Genomic DNA, 24,060 nt, shown 5'->3' with positions numbered 1-24,060 from the left:
GAGCTGGGACAGAGCAACGGGAGCTCACCCCGTCGCTGGGATTCGAACCACCAACCTTCTGATCGGCAAGCCCAAGAGGCTCAGTGGTTTAGACCACAGCGCCACCCGCGCCCCCAACCGTGATAATGGGCAGGTAGCTACATTAGCTGCTGAGGACCAGGTGCAAGTCCTTGGTCAATTTGGGACACTGCTGGTGACTTAATTCGCTTCCCTTGCTGGGTTGGGTTCACCCCTTTCCTGAAGACCCAACATTTGCTATGATTCCATGATCCATTCGCAGGTCACTCACCTGCCCTGGGACGCCTCGTCTCTGGAGGTGCCGCGATGGGGAGCTGGCGGGCGACTGGCTGTTTGGGTGCCGGGCTTCTCCAGATCATCTAAGAGCTTCCCAACAGGGCAGGCGGCCATTGCTGGGGCGTCCCCAGGGGAATGTTTGCGCCCCACAGATCTAGCGGATGGAAAGGTTTGAAAAGACACAACGATAAGGCCTTTAGGCCCGGAAGGCTGCCTGAATCTCTTTCCTTACCACACTCCAAGGAATGTGAAGAACATAAGAATTTCTAGCTGCTAGGTCAGACTAAGGGGCCACCAGGGCCAAACAGGGGCCCCCGTGGGAGCCCCACACGCAGGGCCTGAGCAGAACAGCAAAAAGCTGGTCAACACCGGCTTTTATTTTATTGTTCAGCAAGACTGGACACTTATCAAAAAATATCTCCAAGTGGTTGACTTAAAATGGCAATTGCATGCAATGGCACCCTTTGAAAGCTGGGCACCCAAGCCTCTTAAAAATGTGGCAGTGTGGCGCAGTGGTTAGAGTGTCGGACTAGGACCTGGGAGAGCAGGGCTCAAATCCCCCACGTGGCCATGAAGCTCACTGGGCCAGTTACTGCCTCTCAGCCTAGCCTGCCTCGCAGGAATAGAGAAGGAGGGGGAGAACCGCGTACGCCAAACTGAGCTCCAAGGAGAAAAAGGTGAAATGTAAATGCAATAAACAAATAAATGCACAGCACCCCCAGTCCAGTCTTTGCCTTTCAAGGAAACTGGGAAGAAATGGAGGCAGGCCATCAGGTTTTGCTTTTAAAAAGGAGAGAGGTTTTGCTCTGCTGCTTTGATCCTGCCTAGCCATTGCAGTTCCTGTCCTGGAAGGTGTCCCTCTTCCCTCCAGACTGCTTCAAGGCGGCCCCGCTCCCAGAGTCTTACTTGGTGTAGTCGAGGTTGGTCCGCGTTGCTACCGGCTGAAGTTTCCCTTTGGCGGCTCCCGTCTCGTCCTTATCGATGCTGATCCATTCTGTGGGAAGGGAAGGGGAACAGGCTCTGAGTGCGGATCCAACCCTGGGGTGGACCTCCCTGCCTTGCAGTAGATCAAGGCCGTTTGCACAAAATACATTTCTCCAAATCGGAATAAAACTGGGATTTGCACAGGGCTGATAAAATTGAAGAACGTTAAGAAGAGCCTGCTGGTCCAGCCCAGTGGACCATCTTAGTCCAGGATCCTGTTCTCACAGCGGCAAACCAGATGCCGGTTGGAAACCTGCAAGCAGGATTCGAACACAGAGCGACTCTCCTCTGCTGAGTTTTCTAGAAACTGCTATTCAGAAGCATCGCTGCCTCCGACTGTGGAGGCAGAGGAGAAGAGGCATCTTGGCTAATAGCTCTCTCCTTCCCTGAATCTGTCCCATCTTCTTTTAAAGCCCTCTCATTCGGGGGCATCCCTGCCAGTGGGGCCAGGATTGGCCTATGGGATGGAGGTTCCCCACCCTCTGCTTTAGAGGTTGACCCACCCAGCAGAACAACATTACGTTCATCGTCATCAACTGGGTTTCACACTCATCACCAGCAGCGTTGCGTAGTAGTTAGAGTTCTGGGCCGGGACCTGGGAGAGGTCAGGGTTCAAATCCCCACGAAGGTCAGTGGGTGACCTCTGGGGCCAGTCCCTGCCTCTCAGCCTGGCCTACCCCCCAGGGTTGTCGCGGGGGATTAAATGAGGAAGGGGGTGAGCCACAGGCCCCCCTTAGGGGGTATAGATGCAAAAAATTATAACAAATTACTGTTATTATCAGCACTGTCTTCTTTTTTATTATTATTAAATGTTTTATTGGATATAAACTTCATAACAGAAATGTTCAATGGACGTTGAAAACAAAATAGAAGAATAAATATAAACAATCATTCATTCCTTAACTGATACTTTGAACATCAATTTGAAATTAAATTTAACATGACCTCCAGTCTTCCCATTGTGTTCCCGAATCAAATTCCTTAAATACGCACTCCTAACTTCCTTTCCTCCATGTTATTTAGCTTACTATAAAATTTCTTTTATAATATCCTACTTGCACACTGAAGTTCAATCAAAACCTGCCAACAGATTAATATTTTGACAACGTTCTTTTACACAGGCTCGGTATACGTCCCACTCTCTGATAATTTTTCATCAGTTAATGTCTCGTAGCCTTGCTGACAGTCTCACCAACTCAGCGTACTCTCTTATCTTATTTTGCCAGTCTGATTTAGATGGAATAAATAATAATAAATTACTGTTATGATCAGCGTCGTCTTCAGCGGAAGGTCCCAAAGTGCTTTGCAGCAGAGAAAAACCCAGAAAATAAAAACCCACCTTAGCTGGGCACACTGTGGAGAGCCGAGGGTGCCCCCCTGGCAACCCCCCACCCTCGTGCTGGCAGCCCCCTCCCTCTCCTGCTCCTCCTCCTCCTCACCGTAGAGCCTCTCGCGGGTCCCCATCCGCTCCGCTGGGACCCGCACCTTCATGGAGCCACGGATGTTGCCCGTCTCCTCGCCACGGTGGGACAGGTAGGTGAGGAACTGCTGGGCAGTGCTGCCAATCATGGATTTGAGGGCAATGACACACTCGCCTGCGTGGGGAAGGAGAGGCAGGGCGGGTCAGGGCAAGGGGCGAGGGGCAAGAGAGGTCCAGCCCAATTGCCGCGGCAGAAGCAGCCTCGCCCCCCACCTCGCCTTTGGGGGGGGGAAGCATTAGGGCTAGCTGGCTGAATTGGTCCTGCTTGGGCCAGCGAGGAGGCCAGGGGAGAATTAGCTGTGGGGTCTCAGAGCGGGTGATCTTCATAAAAGGGGAGGGAAGAGAAGGGAAATAAAAGATCAGGCTGAATTCAAATTAAAGGCCAGGCAGAATAGCTCTGTCTTACAGGCCCGATGGAAGGAGGTTAAATCCTGAAGGGCCCTGGTCTCATGGGACAGAGCATTCCACCAGGTCGGAGCCACCACTGAGAAGGCCCTGGCCCTGGGGGAGGATAGTCTGACTTCCTTAGGGCCCAGGACCTCTAAACTAGGTACGAGGGCCCTAAGCCAGTTGCAGTCACCTCAGGACCAACTTCCCTCTGGTATAGTTTATTGGTTTGTTATGTAACCTAAGCCTGCCTTCAGGTAAAGTTCTGTAAACCTGAATGAATCTGATAGTAAAATAGTTTTATATTAACATGAATCAGATTCGTGTGTGTATTCTTTAAGAGGGATTCAAAGGGATTTTTAACCAGGAAAGGCATCTTTATTAGTAGAAATCAGGCGCCAAGCTGGTCACTGCATAAACTTATAAAGGGGATTGTTTAACTATGCTAAAGTAAACCTTGCCACATAAATGGCCTTGGCGCAGTATACCTGAAGGGGCGTCTCTACCCCCATCGTTCTGCCCGGACACTGAGGTCCAGCTCCGAGGGCCTTCTGGCGGTTCCCTCCCTGCGAGAAGTGAGGCTACAGGACCTTCTTGGTGGTGGCGCCCGCCCTGTCGAACGCCTTCCCGTCAGATGTCAAGGAAATAAACAACTAACTGACTTTTAGAAGATATCTGAAGGCAGCCCTGTTTAGGAAAGTTATTAATGACTGATATTTTATCACGTGATGATGATGATGGGAGCCAGCCAGAGTGCCTGTGGAAACCCAGCCAGATGGGCGGGGTATAAATAATAAATTAATATTATAAATTATTATGATTATGATTCTATGAGTCTTGAAACGGGTGAACTGATTCAATCTGCAAGCGGATAGCAAAACAGCGACTGCGATCCTGCAGAGCTACACTCTGAAGTCCAGCCTTCCTGTCAAGACTGCCATGCACGGACGAAAGTCCAGCGTGCCTGGTTCTGCCACACACCTGGTTCCCCACCACCACCTCCAGGAACTTCCCAGCTCCTTACCATAGGACTCGTAGCCATCCAGAGATTTGACCGTCAAGAGGATGTGCTGGTCTTGGAGGTATTCAATGTCGGAGAGGATGGGCTTGAGCTGCAGGCGGAAGAACGAGAGGAGATAAGTCGAGGCCGACGGGAGCGTCAACGCACCAAATATTTGGAGCAGGTTTACTTTGTGCACCTCTTTGAATCTCAAGAGGAGACACGCTTAGTGGCTGTGTTTACTCCAGAGGGGTGTCTTAAGGTAGGAATACCAGACGTCCCCGGTTCCTGTGTACAGTCCCCGGATCTCCAAATCTGTCCCTGGACAAATTCCGTCCCCGGAATGTCCCCAGATTTGCAAATCTGTCCCTGGGAAATGTGGCAGCGGCAGCCTAGAGCCAGCCTGGTAGCGCAGTTGGCTCTGGCTGGCTTCAGGAGTTGCTTGCTGCCGTGGCGCCCGCCATTTTTCCTCGCCGGAAGTCCCCATATGATGTGTCTTGTGCGCATAGAATGTGTCTTGTGCAATCTCCTGCCCCCTTCCCCCTTTGTTTTGACTGACCGTGGGAGGCTCGGGAGTTGCGGGGGGGGGCAGCCGTTGTCCAGTTTTTAAAAAACTGTGCATTTATGTTTCACAGGGTGTGAAAGAAGGGCTTTGCACCTTTATACAATATGCATGTGTGCTTGGGACCAGGGTCTTTTGCCTCACCATCCCCACTACTGACTCAGCTTCCAAAATATAAAAATAAAAGTGTCCCTGGATTCATTGAAAAAAATCTGGTAACCATATCTTAAAGCCACTAACAGTAGGGCCTTTCGTGTGGTGGCACCTGCCCCTTGGAATGTGCCTCCAATGGATTTCAAGTAGGCGCCAGCGGTATTTGCACAATACCGGTGACCAGATGGAGTGCACCTCTCAGGAGAGGCTCCTCTCTCCTCCCTCCCCCCGTTCCGATAGGCCCCTGGGGCCCCTCTCGGCCTCTTGCAGCTCAGGGACCTTCTGTGACCCCAGACTGTCAGACGTTGGCAGGAGGGCATGGGGGAAAGAGGAGGAAGAGACGCCTCACCGTCGGCAGCTGCCGGGACGACCACTGCACTTTCAAGAAGTTGATGTTGTCACTGCTCTGCGAATCGTTCTCAAAGCTCTTCTTGAATTCTGGGGGAGGGGGTGGAAGTTAATAATAATAATAATAATAATAATAATAATAATAATAATAATAATAATAATTTTTTATTTATACCCTGCCCTTTCCGGTTCAAAAAACCAGGCTCAGGGCGGCTAACAACAAATTTAAAACACTTAATTGATACAACAAAAAACATCATAAAATACAGCATAAAACATGAATAATAAATTCAGGATTCAAAAATCAATTTAGGGGGGAAATCCATCCAATAAACATTAGATGATCACCAGGGCTAGCTGGCTAAATTAGTCCTAATTGGGCCAGTGAGGAGACCAGGGGAGAATGAGCTGTGGGATCCCAGAGCGGGTAATCTTCATAAAAAGGGGAGGGGGAGGGAAGGAAGGGGAATAAAAGATCAGGCTAAGTTCAGATTGAAAGCCAGGCGGAATAGCTCTGTCTTACAGGAGCCTCGCTGCAACATTCTGCACCCACTGGAGTTTGTGGGACAGCTTCAAGGGCAGCCCCACGTAGAGCAAAGTACAGTAGTCTTAACAGAAGTTAAGGGTCAGCCCCAGCCAAGGTGGCTATTTCCACAAACACACCCCAAACACACACACACACACACACACACCTTCTAGGCAGGCAGAGTAGAACTCTATGAAGAATTTGGTCCTGCTGGCTGTCTTCACAATCGCCTCGATGCTCTCAAACTCTATGTAGGCCTGGTCTGAAGATTTAGAGAGACCTGGATGGTGGGAGGAGAGAGGGAGGGTGGGATGCATTGGAGGAGGAGACCCTGGATAGGTCCCCTCCCTCAGGAGGCCAAACCGCCAAGGACCAGTGGGAAATGCGGACTGGATTCAAGAGGTTGGACCTCTTCGGTAGACCTGAAGGGGCATCTCCATCCCCATCGTTCTGCCCAGACACTGAGGTCCAGCTCCAAGGACCTTCTGGCGGTTCCCTCCCTGCGAGAAGCCAAGTTACAAGGAACCAGGCAGAGGGCCTTCTCGGTGGTGGCGCCTGCCCTTCAGATATCAAGGAAATAAACAACTATCTGACTTTTAGAAGACATCTGAAGGCAGCTCTGTATTGGGAAGATTTTAATGTTTGATGTTGTTGCTTTTTTATTATTGTTATTGGTGTTCTGTTGGGAGCCACTAAGATGGGTGGAGAATAAATAATAAATTATTATTATGATATTATTACAGTGGTACCTCTGGTTGCGAACGGGATCCATTCCAGAGGCACGTTTGCAACATGAAAAGAGTGCAACCCACAGCGGCGCGTCTACGCATGCACAGGTTGCGATTCACCGCTTCTGCGCATGCGTGTGACATCATTTTGTGCGTCTGCGCATGCGTGAGTGGCGAAACCCAGAAGTACTTCCAGGTCGCCGCAGGATGTAACATGAAGTGGACGTAACCTGAGGTATGACTGTATTATGGGATGTTTTTAGCTGAGATTCCCGCACTACCTGACCCTTGGGGGTGTCTTCCAACTCTGCAATTCTACAGCTCTATACCTGTGCCATCTCAACCCCTCTCCGTTCAAGCGCCCGAACGCACGCACTCATTCATTCCCCAGTACCTTTCTTGGAAACAAACTGGGACGTGACCCCAACTTCAAATGCCGCGAAGACAGGAGAGTGGTCGCTGCTCACAATGTCGTCCGTGCATCCTGACAAAGAAGGGTAAGAGCGTCAGGAGAACTCTGCCGGATCAGGACAATGGCTTATCTAGTCCGGCATCCTGTTCTTACAGGGGCCGAACAGTTGCTCCCATGGGGAACCAGCAAGCAGGATTCGAACACAAGAGCATCTTTTCCCCTCCTGTGGTTTCCAGCAGCTGGTTTCCAGAAGCATGGCAGAGAACTCACCGTAGGAGTTGCTGTTGATGTGGGTTTCGGGATAGGACTTCCAGAGGATGCGGTCGCACCAGGAGGGAACGTTTGTCCGCACCTGGGAACAAGAATCAGAGTTTTCTTTGGAAAGGAAACTCTTGAACACAGAAAGCCCTACCATCCGCTCTTTGCTTTTGACACTTCTCTGACTAAACAATCTGCATTCAAGCAGAAGACCCCGGGGTTCAATCCCAGAGTAGGTCTGGGAGAGATCCCACCGGGAAACCCCGGAGAGCCATTGCTGCCAGTCCGTGCAGGCAGTATGGAGCTGGATGGGCCAAGGGTCTGGCTCAGTATGTAGCAGCTTCCGATGTTCCCAGGGACAGGCTGCAAGCTGAACTCTGCCTCCCCCCAACGCAGCAACCGAGCATTTCTGCCCACCCCCCTTCCATTTGCGGCCAACCCCCTCGTCCCAACTTTGCCCTTCCCCTCTCGGGCCGGCAGCACCTACCCCAGTGGGCTTCTGTTTATGCCAGACGTAGGTGTCCCGGGAGCCCCTCTCGTAGCGGTACGTGGGGGGGAAGGTGATCTCCTCCTCACCTGGGGTAAGCGGAAGACAAACCAGAGATCGGCTGCTACACAAACCCAGTAAACCGTGGCTAGCTTTAACCATGGTTCAACAAACCATGGTTCATCACATCATGTTCAGACATGATACTGAGCTACGTTTAATAGAAAGCAAAAGCTTCCAGTCTCCTTGATGCCGAAGCAGAAGAGGGGAAAGCGAAAGCTCAGGTGAGGTGTCTCCAAGTCACAATTGTCCATAGTTTATTGTGACACATGAATGCAGAGGTTCTGCCACTTCTGTTTTATCCTGCATTTATTTTCCCATGAGTGACTATTGCATTATGGTTGTTGCATGATTTTAAACTTCCACCCGACGCTTTAAAAGGCTGCCGTTTGAATTTTCTAAATTAGTAATGGCGAGGTGTGAAGTTGCAGGTTCAAAGCTCAGCTCAAGCCTGAACCTCCTCATCCTTCGCTGGCAGGAGGAGGAGAATGCAGCTGGCTTATGTGGCAGGGAAGCTACAAAAGTTACTGAGATAATGTATATTAAAATGTTAGAAAAGCTATTTAGATAATGAGTGTTATTCCCTATTATTAACATAGCCCTTTTATCGAGGCGACACCGTGCTTCAGCTTGCTCCTCCCTCCCCACCCATCCTGTGGCAAGGAGTTCCGCAGGCTGTGCTCTCTACTGTTACGGATGCTAGCCAACCTTCCTTTAAAAGGGTGTTATTTAAAACAATCCAGGACCCTTAGCTCATCACGCAAAGCTGAGTTGGAAAACGGCGGCTGCAACACACAACTCCTATAGTTGGAGAAAGAGGGGAAAGGGGGGCGGGACGGGTTAGGGGAGAGAGATCAGTCGCTCACTAAATCTCAGGAAGATCTTGTGCTTCTCCTTCTCCAGGTTGAGCTGATCCACCCTGAGGAGCGGCTCAAACTCCTTGCGATTGATGTAGCTGAGGATCTCCTGAGGGAGGGGAGGAAAAAATGCCACAGATCAGTATGTGGAACCTCGCAGAATCGTAGAACTGTAGCGTTGGGGAACCCCAAAGGTCCTCTAGTCCAACCCCATGCAATAATAATAATAATAATAATAATAAATTTTATTTATATCCCACCCTCCCTGGCCAGAACCAGGCTCAGGGCGGCTAACACCAATAAAATAAAATCACAGTAAAAGCATAATAGGGGGAAAAGAGAGGGAGGGGGGAAAACCCAATTTAAAATACAGGTTAAAATGCAGTTTAAAATGCAGCCTCATTTTAAAAGTAGCCCATAGATCAAAACCATAAGGGGAGGGAAACATAAGGGTCAGACCGAGTCCAAACCAAAGGCCAGGCAGAACAGCTCTGTCTTGCAGGCCCTGCGGAAAGATGTCAAGTCCTGCAGGGCCCTAGTCTCTTGTGACAAAGCGTTCCACCAAGTTGGGGCCAGTACTGAAAAGGCCCTGGCCCTAGTTGAGACCAGTCTAACCTCCTTGCGGCTCAGGACCACCAAAGTGTTGTTATTTGTGAACCTTAAGGTCCTCCGTGGGGCAGACCAGGAGAGGCAGTCCCATAGGTACGTGGGTCCTGGTCTGCATAGGCTTTAAAGGTCAAAACAATGCAGGAACCACGGCTAAAGAACTGCTGGGAAGCCAAACTTTCTGAGTCCTAAGAACATAATGAGAGACCAGTGGTTGGATCAGGCCAAAGGAGGCCCCCCACACCACATCCCAGAATCCTGTCCTCCCGGTGGCTGGCCAGTTGCTCATTATGGGAGACCCGGAAGCGAGACCTGAGACTGTCTCCTTACTTGCAATTCCTAGCCACTGACATTCAGAGGCATAGCTGTCAACTTTCAGATCTGAAAACAAGGGATCAGCAGCCTTGAAAATAAGGGATCAGCAGCCTCACCTACGGGACAGTCTACGGGATATCTAACAATCCGGGACAGCAGTGGGAAGCAGCGGGAAACGGCGCTGGAATAAGGGAATTTCCCGCAAAAAAAGGGAAGGTTGACAGCTATGTTCAGAGGCCTTCACTGCCACTGGCAGTGGAGGCAGGCAGAAGATCGTCCCGTTCCCCCTGTCCCCCAAATCTCAGGGCCAATCTAGACCCAGGTAAAGGTAAAGGTAAAGGGACCCCTGACCATTAGGTCCAGTCGCGGCCTAATGGTCTGGTTGACTCTGGGGTTGCGGCGCTCATCTCGCTTTACTGCCCGAGGGAGCCGGCGTACAGCTTCCGGGTCATGTGGCCAGCATGACTAAGCCACTTCTGGCAAACCAAAGCAGCGCACGGAAACACTGTTAACCTTCACGCCGGAGTGGTACCTATTTATCTACTTGCACTTTGACGTGCTTTTGAACTGCTAGGTGGGCAGGAGCAGGGACCGAGCAGCGGGAGCTCACCCCGTCGGCGGGATTCGAACCGCTGACCTTCTGATCAGCAAGTCCTAGGCTCTGTGGTTTAACCCACAGACCCAGACCACCTCTCAAAAGCATCACGTTTGGACTTCAGATGAGCAGAGCCTAGTTGCGCCTGTGGAAATGCCCTCTGCACATGTCCAAGCACACTGCCTTCTTTCTCTGTTCCCCCACAAGTCCCAGGGATTAGCCCTGCTCCCTCCTAGAAGTTCAGGACAGATTTTAAAATAGACATACTTCTTCACGCAGCACATGGTTAAAACTAGTGAAAAACCTTCTGACAAGAGGATGTAATGGCCAGTATCGGACAAATTCACGAAGGAGGAGAGGGCTATCGATGGCTATTAGCCACAATGGCTTTGCTCTGCCTTGGCAGCTGACGGCAGCCGTGCTTCTATTTATTATTATTATTATTATTATTGACAAAGTAATAATCATAAATAAATAAGAATAAACATGTGCACCCCACCACTGAAGACCATTCCATTGTAACTATCCAACCTCCCAAAATTTCAATACCTTGAGGAGATTTCACCCCTCCCATTCCAAGAATCTGCTGATGTTCTCTGCTGATTCTCCAGAGAGGAGGGGGGCGGTTTCTGCTCACTACTTATTCTGCTCCAGCCTCACATCAAAGTCTCAGAGAGAGACTGAGTGTTAGAGAGAGAGAGTGTTATCTCTGTATAGATAAGGTTGCTGCTAAGAGCAGCTGCAGACACTCAGTGCAGTCCAGCTTCTCCATTTAGCTCTGTATATAGTTTGTATAATAGTTGTAGATAGAATAAAAGTACCGTATTTTTCGTCCCATAGGACGCTCCGTCCCATAGGACGCACCTGCTTTTTTTGGGGGGAAATAAAGGAAATTTTTTTCCCTTTATTTCCCCCCCCAAAAAAAACCAGGTCGGGGAACAGTGGGATGGCGGCGCTGGCCTCCCCGCTGTCCCCCGAGCTTGTGGGGCTGGCCGATGTCTGCCCGGCGCGAGGGGCGCTCTGCTTCAGGGCGCCCCACGCGCCGGGCGGCAGGCTGCAGACACCTGCGCGAAGCACGGGGCATCCTCCGGAGGGCGCCCCGTGCTCCGCGCTGCAGGCTGCCGCCTGCAAGCCTTGCGCGCCCAGGGGAACTCCCCCCGGGCGTGCAAGGCTTGCGGATAGCTTCCTGGAGCCTGGAAAGCGAGAGGTGTCGGTGTGCACCGACGCCTCTCGCTCTCCAGGCTTCAGCAAAAGCCTGCATTCGCCCCATAGGACGCACACACATTTCCCCTTCATTTTTGGAGGGGAAAAAGTGCGTCCTGTAGGGCGAAAAATACGGTAGTTATTCTACAGAGCTGTTCTTGTGGAAGTGAATCCGGTGCTCACAACCCTAAGCTGTGAGTCCACAGCACTTTGACCTGTTCCTGTGCAGAAGGTGGTCTCTGGAAGTGCTACCCAGCTCGCCTAGCCCAGTCGGGGCTGAAGTGGATGAGTCCAGTTAGTGGCACTGGCTCAAGGGCGATGCTGACACACCTCTTGCGATGGTTTGACCCCTTTCTGTTTTAACAGTACAAATTCTACCAACACCCTCCATATCTCAAAATCATTTCTCCTGCACATTCCCCGTCTTATCTTAATGTCACGTGTAAATTTATCGTTAATAGCTATATCCCACACCTCTTTACGCCATTCTTCCATTTTATGTTCTGCTTGCCCCTTCCACTTCCTAGCTATAATAACTCCTGCAGCTGTCAATAAATTTGTGAGTCCTTCACAGCCTGTGAACCTTCCACCCCATTGCAAACTGATAATAGTGATACCTCTGGACTTTCGGTCAGCTTTAACCCAGTGATTTCTGCTATCTCCTTAAACACCCTTTGCCAAAAAAAGAGTACCGTATTTTTCGCCCCATAGGACGCACCGGCCCATAGGACGCACCAAGTTTTTTGGGGGGGGAAATAAAGAAAAAAAAATCATTTCCCCCCCCCAGGCGCTTGTGGGGCCGGCTGTCCCCGGAGCTTGCGGGGCAGGCAGCGGGAAGAAGCGCTCTTCTCCCCACCGCCCGCCTGCAGAATAGGTCCGGGGACAGCGGGAAGACGCGCTGCGCCTCCCAGCTGTCCCCAGAGCTTGCGGGGCAGGCGGCGGGGAGAAGCGCTCTTCTCCCCCCCGCCCGCCTGCAGACCAGGTCCGGGGACAGCGGGAAGACGCGCTGCGCCTCCCAGCTGTCCCCGGAGCTTGCGGGGCTGGCGGCGGGGAGAAGCATGCGTCTCCCCACCGTCAGCCTCCAAACCACATCGGGAGACAGCGGGATGGCGGCGTTCCGCCTCCCCGCTGTCCCCCGACCTTGTGGGGCTGGCGCTGCGGCTCTCCTGAAGCCTGGAGAGCGAGAGGGGTCGGTGCTCTCCAGGTTTCAGCGAAAGCCTGCATTCGGCCCATAGGACGCACACACATTTCCCCTTCATTTTTGGAGGGGGAAAAGTGCGTCCTATAGGGCGAAAAATACGGTACATGTGAACATAATTCCGTTTCCTGGCATCCCCTCCAACATAACACTGAATATTCCTTGTTTTTTTTAATTTTAATTTTAATTTTAATATAATAATAATAATAATAATAATAATAATAATAATAATTTACAATAATTTTCTTTTATTCGTATAGACAACATTTTCAATGTGCTTCTAAGCATCAGTTGCTGGAAACCGCAATCAGGAGAGAGATGCTCTTCTGCTCGGATTGTGCTCGCAGGTTTCCCATGCTGGTTATCTGATTGGCCATGGTGAGAGGAGGGTTCTGGTCAGGATTATGGGCCACGGGCCTGATCCAGCAAGCTGCTCTTCTGTTCTCGCGCCCTCCCAAGCCCACCCCCTTCCTCACCTGAATGTCCATGTCCAGGCGGTAATTGAGGTCCCCAAACCAGAAGAGGTGAGTGAAGCGGAGGGAGATGTCGAAGGAGCTGAGCTGCTTGTCGCCCAGGGAGAGGAGGCGCAGGATGTCCAGGTAATTCTGGTTCCTCCTGGACAGTGGAGATGGGAGAAAATGAGGACCGAGGTGCATGAGAGCGTGGCAAAAGAAGGAGCCGGTTCTGCGCAGGGTTTCTGAGCACAGTTTACTTTTTCCTTTCATTTATGAATCTTTCCATAGGAAACACGTCAATAATAATAATAATAATACTCTGGGCAGCTCCCAACAGAATATTAAAAACACGATAAAACATCAAACGTTAAAAACTCGGGATTAATCTTGTTGATTTATACTCCGCTAAAATCCAAAACAGGCTTCTAAAGCTGTCTGCAAAGTGTAAAACCAGCTGTGCAGATGTTAATATGTAAATGTTGACAATTAAATTGGACAGTTAAGACAACCCTGTCGAAATAATAATAATAATAATAATAATAATAATAATAATAATAATAATTATTATTATTATTATTATTATTATTATTATTATTATTATTAATATCCCGCCCATCTGGGCAGCTTCCAAAATTGTGTTTATTAAAAACACAATAAAAGATTGTACATTTAAAACTTCCCGAAACTGACTCAGATGTCTTCTAAAAGTCAGATAGTTGTTTATCTCTTTGACATCTGGTGGGAGGGCGTTCCACAGGGTGGGCACCACCACCGAGAAGGCCCTCTGCCTGGTTCCCTATAACCTCACTCCTCACAGGGAGGGAACTGCCAGAAGGCCCTTGGAGCTGGACCTCAGTGTCCGGGCTGAATGATGGAGATGGAGATGCTCCTTCAGGTATACTGGGCCAAGGGCTCCTCCAGCCCAGCAGTTGTGTCCCCAACCCCATTCCAAAATGCTCAAGATCCCTCCAGCCTACCTGGCGTGGCAGGGAAAGGACTTACCTGGCTGTCTTCTCGTTGCCAGAGGTGAGGTGACAGTTCACAAACCCGAACGACGTGCCGTTGAACATGAAGGAGACACCGACAGCCCCCTTATTGCCTAGGAAGCAAAACACATGGAGAATGGAAAATATTTAAGGAATATACAAGATTATATTGTAAAAATGATACCATCTTAGCAGAACTGGAATGATACTTGTGAACAATAAATAAATGAAACAAATATCTTAGTGGAATGTATGGAAAAGGATATAAAATAAAACTGTGCGATAAAACCATGACAATACAAAAAGTATAATGAGAATGATTGGCAGTTTTATGCAGAAAATTTTATTTGACGGACATGATGTTGTATAAAATTTTGGTTCTTTTTTTTAATTTCCTTTTTTATTTTTTCAATTTTTTCCCCTGCTTTTACATTGTGATGATTTTTTCTTTTTGTATTTAACTTTGCTATACTTACCTTTGTTGTATGCTTGTATTTTAAACCAATAAAGACTTATTATAAAAAAGGAAGCAAAATAATTGAGGTGATGCGGGAGGCAGGCATTTCGGCAGGAGAGGGGAATTGCACAAACTCCTCCAGTGCTGCTTCATTGAAACTTTCCCCTTTCCACAAACATGGGTAACATTAAAAGAGGATTAGGCAGATTAATGGAGGATAAAGCGACCATTGGCTGTATTCTGTCTCCACAGTCAGAGCGGGTATAGACTTGAATACCAGTCAAAGGGAATCCCAGATGGGGAGAGGGCTTCGCTTTAGGGCATCTAGTTGGCAACGGTGAGAACAGGATGCTGGACTTTGCACTGATCCAGCAGCCAGGGCTCTTCTTGCGTTGACTTTTATATTAATAGTAATTTTATTATTTGTACCTAGCCTATCTGATACTGGGCTACTCTGAGAGCATGTGATAGGAATTTGAGGTCTTAAATATATGGCAATGTTCACAAGTGTACCAACCAAGCACGTACATAGATCAGCACAGGAAGACCGACCTGGAACCATTTTGATTCCTAAACTGATCCAATGTTTTCTCTACAAGGTCAAAATGGGAAACCTCCCCATTGTCTCTTTCCTCACAAATCCTGTCTTAAGGACCCATTTAAGATATGAATAGGGTGTGAGCCTGTGACCTGGCCCAGGAACTAAGTATTTATCATTACAAAAGACTGGCCAGGCTCCCCAGGAAATCCAATCAAGTAACCTGCCAAACAGGAGATAAACAACGACAGGAGAAAAACAACATTCAAATTTCTGTTTTAGACCGCCTTTTCTGTGATGTAGGAGTGGTCTTATGTCAGACCCCTTCTGTGATGTATGTATGATGTTTCTGGGGGTGGTCTTGATCTACAGGATGGGAATTTCAAAAGTCTTTATGAGGCCTTGTGCGCCATTTTTCTGGGTCCCTCCTCTCTCCTGCAGGTGAGGGGAGCACCCTGTTGCAACAGATCAATAAAGATCAAAGCTGACTAGCTGCTTTGCTTCTCAATAGTCTCTGGTTGGCCTCTGTTATTTTCTCCTACCAATAGGGAACCTATGTAAGGACTCTATATGGGCTCTTGGATACCCCATAAGGGAAAAGGGCAAATTTTTGTTTACAACAAGCACACGGGGCAACTTCCTATGTTGCACACTTGCATGACTCTAAAATGGACTCAGTATGGAAACCGCTAAAACGACCTGGCTTATTCCTACCCAAGACTCTTGCTGGGGCAGCCTAGCCTTCCTCCGGACAGCTCTCCTCTTACCCAGAGTGTTGGCGATCCCGGTTTTCACGCTGGAGGTGCTGACATGGCTGATCCGGTTCTCATGTTCTGGTTTCACCAGGACGGCTATTTTAATGTTCCACAGGGACTGCATGGCGATCTGGAAAGAGGCAAGCAAGGAGACGACGTTTCTTATGGGAAGACCTGGCTGGGGAGAGAGAGAAACAGGCTCCCCCCGCCCCTCTCCAGGCGGCCCCTCTGCCTCCTCCTGGGCACCCACCGGCCGGTACTCTATTTCCGTGAACTCCTTGAGGACTCCGCGCACGAAGTCCACCCACTCCTTGTCCCCCATGGAGTTCTCCTGGGTGCCGAAGACGTAGATGTCGTGGGGGATGGTGACGGTCATCTCGTCCAGCGTCTTGCCCAGGCCCTTCGAGGCAAACCAGGAGGTGATGTTCTTGGGAGGCGGCACGCTGCCTGCAGAGGAGAAGAGGGAGACAGCCAATCAGAATAATAATAATAATAATAATAATAATAATAATAATAATAATATAATTTTTTATTTACACCCCAACCTTCCCGGTTCAGAAAGCCGGGCTCAGAGCGGCTAACAGCAAATTTAAAACACTTAATTGATGCAGCAAAAACAGCTTAAAATACAGTATAAAACGTGAATAACAGTAAATTCAGAATTCAAAAATAAATTTGGGGGGAAATCCATCCAATAAACATTAGATGATCACCAGGGCTAGCTGGCTAAATTAGTCCTATTTGGGCCAGCGAGGAGACCAGGGGAGAATGAGCTGTGGGATCACAGAGCGGGTAATCTTCATAAAAAGGGGAGGGCGAGGGAAGGAAGGGGAATAAAAGATCAGGCTAAGTTCAGATTGAAAGCCAGGCGGAATAGCTCTGTCTTACAGGCCCTGCGGAAGGAAGTTAAATCCTGCAGGGGCCTGGTCTCATGGGACAGAGCATTCCACCAGGTCGGAGCCATCACTGAGAAGGCCCTGACCCTGTTGGACGATAATTTGACCTCCTTAGGGCCCGGGACCCCTAGGTGTTGCTATTTATGGACCTTAAGGTCCTCCGTGCGCATACCGGGAGAGGCGGTCCCGTAGGTAATAATAATAATAATAATAATAATAATAATATCTTTATTGTCATTGCCCCCTCTCAGGGACAACGAAATTACTTGACTGCTCCATAAAAACACTAATTAAAACAATACAGTATAATACAGCAAGGAAGATTAGATGACTTTCAAAGTCCAGGCTTCCCATTCAGGGCCGAGATCGCTCTGGAGAAGAAGCTGATCTTAAGACGGCTCGTTCTTGTCTTCATCGTCCTGTATCTCCGTCCCGATGGCAGGAGCTCGAAGAGACAGTGACCAGGATGCGATGGATCTTTTACTATGTCCAGTGCCTTCCTATGGCACCTTGTGGCATAAATCTGCTCTAAGGTGGAAAGTGGGCAGCCAACAATTCTCTCTGCTGCCTTAACAACTCTGCACAACCCCATCCTGTCCTGGGTAGTACAGCTTCCGTACCACACACATAAGCCATAAGTGAGCACGCTCTCAATGGCACAGTGATAGAAGGCAAGCAGCAGTTTCTGCGGAAGATGGTTTTTCCTTAGAATTCTCAAAAAGTACAGTCTCTGCTGCGCCTTCTTCACAAGCCCCCTTGTGTTGACACTCCAGGACAGATCCTCTTGTAATTCAATGCCCAAAAATCTGAACGTGGTACGAGGGTCCTAGGCTGTGAAGGACTTTAAAGGTCAAAAGCAGCACCTTAAATCTGATCCTGTACTCCACCGGGAGCCAGTGCAACTGGTAAAGCACTGGGGGAATATGCTCCCATGGCAGGGACCCTGTGAGGAGCCTCACTGCAGCAGGGCTCTCCACCCCAGTGGGCTCTCCCAGAGGCGTCCAACCATTGGCCAGTCATTGCAGCGGGGGGGGGGGGTCGAGGGGAGTCTGCTGGGACCACCCAGCCGCACCAGCTTTTCCCCTAGCCTTGCTCTACCGCCCAGCCTGGGACCTTATAAGGCAAAGGTTCTGCTTCAATATTTTTGTTTCCGCTTAATGTTTTTGCAGAGAGTGTTCTTAGTCTTTTTGGCAGGAGCACGGATGTTCCTGGTTTTTCAGACTGTGGAAATGTTTTGAATTTGTGTAATTTGCATTACAGCCATACCTTGGAAGTTGAACAGCTCAGTTCCCAAACGTTTTGGCTCCCGGATGCCGCACAGTGCCAGAAGTGACTGTTCTGGTTTTCAAACTATTTTTGGAAGCCGAACATCCGACGGGGCTTCTGTGGCTTCTGATTGGCTGCAGGAGCTTCCTGCAGCAAATCGGAAGCTGCACTTTGGTTTCCAAATGTTTTGGAAGTTGAACGGACTTCTGGAATTGATTCCGTTCGACTTCCAAGGTACGACTGTATTTTGAATTTGCATTACGGTAAGCGATGTTACGTTCCGAGGATTGCGTTTAAAGCCAAAATACAAAAAGGGGAGGTGTGAGGAGGCCAAGGAAATAAGCTAATGAGTTCAAAGTTACAAAAAACGGATTTGTTTTTAATTCTTTGTTAACTATTTGTCTTTTGTATTTTGTATTTTTATTCCTCTTTTTTCTTTTTCATGTATTTTTCTATGTTCTCTTTTTTGTATTTTTTTCTTTTTATATGACCTTTTTTCATTTTGTAAACTTATGTTTGTAAAACTTCAATAAATATCTTTTTTTTAAAAAATTGCATATACTGTTGTACCTTGGAAGTCGAACGGAATCCGTTCCGGAAGTCCGTTTGACTTCCAAAACATTCGGAAACCAAAAAATGGCTTCTGATTGGCTGCAGGAAGCTCCTGCAGCCAATTGGAAGCCATAGAAGCCCCGTCGGGACGTTCAGCTTCCAAAGAATGTTCGTAAACCAGAACACTCACTTCCGGGTTTATGGCGTTTGGGAGCCAAAATGTCCGAGTACCAAGGCATTTGGGATCCAAGGTACGACTAATTGAAACATATTGGGTGCAATGGTGGGTGGGATCGTCAGAGTCTATTTTCCCGGACGCCCAGCCACATTGCATCCCCTTTTTATTTTTTGTTATTTTCTTTGCCCAAAGCACAAAAAATAAATGTGCAAAAGTCATGGGCTTTGTACTGACACCGGGCAGGAACATTTGCTGTTCTCTTTTGGGTGACTGCTAAAAGCATTCTTGTTTACAGGCGAGCCTACACAGGTATTTAGAAAGTTGGTGCGAGTTCTAATCTGTTTTTAGCTTATTTAACTTTCCTAAAAGGGACGCGGGTGGCGTTGTGGTCTAAACCACAGAGCCTAGGGCTTGCCAATCAGAAGGTCGGCGGTTTGAATTCCTGTGACGGGGTGAGCTTCCGTTTCTCGGTCCCTGCTCCTGCCAACCTAGCAGTTCAAAAGCATGTCAAGTGCAAGTAGATAAATAGGTACCACTGGGGTGGGAAGGTAAACGGCGTTTCCGTGCGCTGCTCTGGTTCACCAGAAGCGGCTTAGTCATGCTGGCCACATGACCCGGAAGCTGTATGCCGGCTCCCTCGGCCAATAAAGCAAGATGAGCGCTGCAACCCCAGAGTCAGTCACGATTGGACCTAATGGTTAGGGGTCCCTTTACCTTTACCTTTCCAAAAGACTTACATTATTGCAATTTATTCTTCTTATTGATAATTGTGCTTTGCCTTTTCCGTAAACCGCTTTGAAGCTTTTTTGTTTTGTTTTTGCCATCAAGGGGTCTACACATTTTATGGAATAAATGTAACAGCAGACTACTCCCCGCGGCTCCTCTCTCGACCCCGACACCTGTGACAGCCCAGGAAAGGTTCACACATCCCGATGGCAAGACTGACCCATATTCCACGTGCCAATGAAGATGGAAATCATGTCCGGCTCATCCTGGTTCGAATGTCTGTTCTTCATCAGCTGCAGGAGTTGGCAGAAGGCCTCACGTTTCTGTAGTGAGGGGGGTGGGAACACGACAGGAGGGCAGCGAGACAAAGAGAACAGCCTCAGAGAAACACAAGCAGGAAAAACCACCCAGGGCTCCCAACTTTCTAGGCAATCCCCCCGCTTCCATAGTTACTGTATTTTTCGCTCTGTAAGACGCACTTCCCCCTCCTAAAAAGTAAGGGGAAATGTGTGTGCGTCTTATGGAGCGAATGCAGGCTGCGCAGCTTTCACTGAAGCCAAGAGAGCAAGAGGGATCGGTGCGCACTGATCCCTCTTGCTCTCCTGGCTTCAGGGATAACCTCCCGAAGCCTCCTGAGCGCAGCAAGAGCCTCCCACTGTGCGCCAGAGGCTTCATGTTGCTTTTGCTGAAGCCAGGAGAGAAAGAGGGATCAATCCCTCTTGCTCTCCTGGCTTCGCTTCGCTGGAGAGCCGCTGCACAGCTTTCCCTCTCTGCGCAGCGCCCCTTCAGCGAAGCGGGAGGAAAAATGGAAGGGGCTTCGCTTCTCCAGCCGCTTCGCTGAAGGGGTGCTGAGCAGAGAGGGAAAGCTGCACAGTGCCTTCTCAGCGAAACAGAGGGGGAAACAGAGCCCCTTCCATTTCTCCTCCCGCTTTGCTGGAGAGGTGCTGAGCAGAGAGGGAGAGAACATTTTTTTCTTGTTCTCCTCCTCTAAAACTAGGTGCGTCTTATGGTCGGGTGCGTCTTATTCAGCGAAAAATACGGTATTCTTAAAGCAGCACGTTTCTACTCCTCTTGATGCCAGAGGCCTCCGGCTTTGAACACACCAGCAATTCCACCTGTACTTCTCACAAACGTCGATGCTTTTAAGAACATTGGCAGGGCTACTGTAATAACCTGCAGTTTTATAAGAGTATACATTTAAAGTAGATGAATAAATGAGTAAATGAAGTTAATTTGGAATTTGCAGAAACCAGAAGCTTTCTTATTGGGTATAGTGGGTAAAAAGATTCTGAGACAAGATAAAAAAAATGTTATTGTATGCAACTACGGCAGCAAGAATTTTGTTAGCCCGAAGATGGAAACAACAGGAGCTACAAACGAAAGAAGAGTGGCAGTTGAAAATGATGGACTTTGCAGAACTGGCGAAACTGGTGGGAAGAATCCGCAACCAGCGACACCAAGCATTCCAAAAGGACTGGAACAAATTTATACTATATTTGAAAGATAACTGTAAGCAATTAACATCATTAGCAGGGTTATCTGAAGATTTGTAAAATGAAATTGCTACCTATTCAGGTAGAGTAATGTAACTTTTTAGGTAATGACATAATAAGAACAGGAAAGGTAGTGAAACAAAAAGAAGCAAAACCTAAGTTTGTAAACCATTCGGTGGGAGGGAGAGAAGTCATTAGGCTCAGATGAGGCAAAAAGATTAAATAAGAAGATATGATGTTGCGTAATGTGATTATATGTAAACCTAATAAAAATTATTATTAGAAAATAGTAATTGGAATTCGCAGAAAATGTAAAAAACAAATTTAAGGCACCGCAGAAAGAGGGGGAAGGAAGTCAAGTTTTGAAATGTCAAAATGACTGTCAAATTATTAAAAAGTATAAAACTGAAAATCATAAATATAATAATAATAAATGTTGGATGTTTGGTGAATTTTTGCCAGTTCCTTTCTCCTTTTTCCTCCCCTCCGGTCGCATCCACGGGGCTCCCTCCCTCCAGGAGCAGCAAGGCACTGCCCTCCCCGACCCTCTTCAGCCCCAATTCATGCCACTCATGCTAACTCATGCTACAAATTCATGGAGGAGGAAAGGGCTATTGATAGCCGCTGGCCACAATGGCTGCCTCTGCAGTCAGAGGCAGGGATGCTTCTGAATCCCAGTTACTGGAAACCACTGTTGTGTATTGAGTCAAAGGATTTTATATCTGTATTATTATTGTCTGTATTTGCATTAGGGTAAAGTAACTGCCTTTTGGTTCCAGAGGGTACAGCTACTATTGGTTCATTTAAGCTGCTGTATTTGGATCCTCTGTCTTATTGGTTTCCTCCAAAAGGCAGGACTGTGATTGCCTGATATTGTTCCCTCCAAAATGTATCCTTTCTAGCTAGTTCCCTGTCCCTATAAATGTAGCTCTGCCCTCCTCAGTTCCCAGTCTTGTTTGCTTAAATAAAGAAGTGTTGCTACAGAACTGTCTCCAGCATATTATGTCAAGAGAGCTGAAATCACAAACCCCACGTCACAACAACTGGCGACGAAGGTGGGATCCGGAATGCTGAGGAGCGGTTAAACGCAGCCCTGCCTCAGAGTCCGGATTGTAGCTAAGAACAAGACTCACTGGCTGGCTGAGAAGACGACCCTGCCCACAGGACAATGGAGAGTCCAAGGGTATTGGAGCCCTTCCAGCCATCAGAGCCCCACACGTGGGAAGACTACGTCGAACGCTTCGAGTTCTTCGCAGTGGCTCAAGGGATCACCGATGCCAGCAAAAGAAGGGCCACATTCCTGAGCTACTGTGGGCCTGAGACCTTCAAGCTGGCCAAGGCATTGCTTGCTCCAGTGAAGCTAAGTGAGACACCTCTCAAAGATATTCTTGCCTGCCTGACAAGCCATTTGGCGCCTACTGAGACCAAGATGGCCCGGCGGTTGGAGTTTCATAGGAGGCAGCAGCGTGCTGGGGAGTCTGTATCTGCATTCCCAGCTGAACTGCGGAAGCTCGCTCAGCACTGCGACTTCAGAGATCTGGAAGAGACTCTCCTGGATCAGTTTATCGGTGGTCTGAGCAGCAAGAAAGCCAGAAGACGCATCGTGGCTAAAGAAGAGGTTACCCTTGCTTCAGCCTTGAAGGAGGCCACCGCCACAGAGAATTATGAAAGAGAGGAGCTTGAGGCCAGTCGCAAGGCCCCAAAGCCACAGATAGAAGTTGCGCATGCCATGGACGAGCTAGAGGCTACTCCGAGCCAAAGCCCAGTCCGTGGGGTCGAGTCAGTGCGTCAGGCCTGCACAGTGCACAAAGATCACCGAGGCAGGTGCCCTGGTTGTGGCGGAAACCATGAGCGGAAGAGTTGTCGTTTCCGGGATGCTATGTGCCGGATGTGCGGGAAGACAGGTCACATCGCCAGGGTCTGTAGATCGGCGGCGTTGGGAGCGACAGGAGCAACTAGACTGGAGCTTCGCAGACCGTCCACGGCAAACCATGTTCTAAAGGACTGCCACTACGTAACAGAGAGGGTCGTGCAGTTTCCAGCGCAAGGCAAGGCACACGTCAAGGTGAAGATTGAGGGTCAGCTGTGCGACATGGAGGTGGACTCCGGATCTGGATTCACTATCGTGTCGGACCAGACCGCGAGGACATTCTTTCCCAGGGGTAAGTTGCCCCCTCTGGAGCCCTTCCCGGCAACCTTGCAGTCATACTCAGCGGGCCGCATCCATGTCATGGGAATGTGTGCCGTGAGAGTACAGTTCCGGGACAAACAGGCGGTACTCAAACTGGTGATTGCGAAGGGCAGTCGCCCCAGTCTCCTGGGCACTGACTGGTTCCCCGCCCTGGGACTGAGTATATCAGGGCTTAATTCAATCCAAACCTGCCCTGAGATGAGCGAGGCATTATGCAAAGAATTTGCTGGTCTCTTTAATGGAAAACTGGGTTGTTATAAAGGGCCCCCAGTTGACTTCGAATTGGACCCTGGGGTGGCCCCAATCCGACTCAAACCAAGGCGAGTGCCATTTGCACTGCAGCCCAAGATCGAAGCAGAGCTGGATAAATTGGTCAAGCAGGGAGTTCTCTCACCCGTGGACTCTGCTAAGTGGGAGACTCCAATCGTCACGCCCCTTAAAGCAAATGGGGAAGTCAGGATCTGTGCAGATTACAAATGTACTATCAATAAGGCACTCAGGGGAAACTCATACCCCATTCCAGTCGTATCACATCTGTTGGCTAAACTGGCTGGGGGCTAGGTGTTCGCCAAAATTGACCTGGCACAAGCTTACCAACAGCTGCCAGTAACCCCACAATCAGCGGAAGCGCAGACTATTGTCACACATAAAGGGGCGTTCAGAGTTAACAGATTACAATTTGGAGTTTGTGTGGCCCCAGGGATTTTTCAAGGGCTCATGGAACGCCTGTTAAGAGGTCTGCCGGGGGTCTTGCCATTTTTTGATGACGTTTTGATTGCTGGTAAAGACCCACAGGAACTGGTTGCGCGTGTCCGTGCAGTGTTGCTCAAGTTCAAGGAGGTGGGGTTGCAACTGAAAAAGGAAAAATGCAGTTTTGGGGTGCCAACTGTGGATTTCTTGGGGTTTAAAATTGATGCATCAGGCATCCACCCCACAGATGCTAAGATTAAGGCCATCATCGAGGCACCACGACCACAGAACAAGACGCAGTTGCAGTCATTCCTGGGACTTATTAACTTTTATCATTCGTTCTTACCCCAGAAAGCTTCGGTAGCTGAACCATTACATCAACTGTTGCAGAAAAAGAATGTGTGGCGATGGGGGCAGGGGCAGC

General features: G+C 49.0%; 1 protein-coding gene across 1 annotated transcript in view; it reads right to left on the bottom strand.

The window, feature by feature from the left end:
* INPPL1 (inositol polyphosphate phosphatase like 1) overlaps nt 1-24,060 on the bottom strand; it is a gene marked incomplete at its 5' end in the record, with an annotated part of 84,366 nt that overhangs the window by 7,107 nt on the left and 53,199 nt on the right. Inside the window, 15 exons of the mRNA XM_083609569.1 lie at nt 290-448; nt 1,201-1,288; nt 2,718-2,873; nt 4,170-4,257; nt 5,210-5,298; nt 5,901-6,014; nt 6,857-6,946; nt 7,145-7,226; nt 7,620-7,708; nt 8,546-8,645; nt 12,930-13,068; nt 13,911-14,007; nt 15,657-15,774; nt 15,895-16,091; nt 19,483-19,585. Coding sequence (XP_083465695.1) covers nt 290-448; nt 1,201-1,288; nt 2,718-2,873; nt 4,170-4,257; nt 5,210-5,298; nt 5,901-6,014; nt 6,857-6,946; nt 7,145-7,226; nt 7,620-7,708; nt 8,546-8,645; nt 12,930-13,068; nt 13,911-14,007; nt 15,657-15,774; nt 15,895-16,091; nt 19,483-19,585 — 1,709 coding nt within the window. The remainder of the gene's footprint in view (nt 1-289; nt 449-1,200; nt 1,289-2,717; nt 2,874-4,169; nt 4,258-5,209; nt 5,299-5,900; nt 6,015-6,856; nt 6,947-7,144; nt 7,227-7,619; nt 7,709-8,545; nt 8,646-12,929; nt 13,069-13,910; nt 14,008-15,656; nt 15,775-15,894; nt 16,092-19,482; nt 19,586-24,060) is intronic.

The sequence above is a fragment of the Podarcis filfolensis genome (assembly GCF_964270895.1).
Source record: "Podarcis filfolensis genome assembly, chromosome: 4".
NCBI lineage: Eukaryota > Metazoa > Chordata > Lepidosauria > Squamata > Lacertidae > Podarcis > Podarcis filfolensis.
The sequence above is the reverse complement of the archived record's forward strand: the minus strand, read 5'-3'. Positions and strand labels throughout refer to the sequence as shown.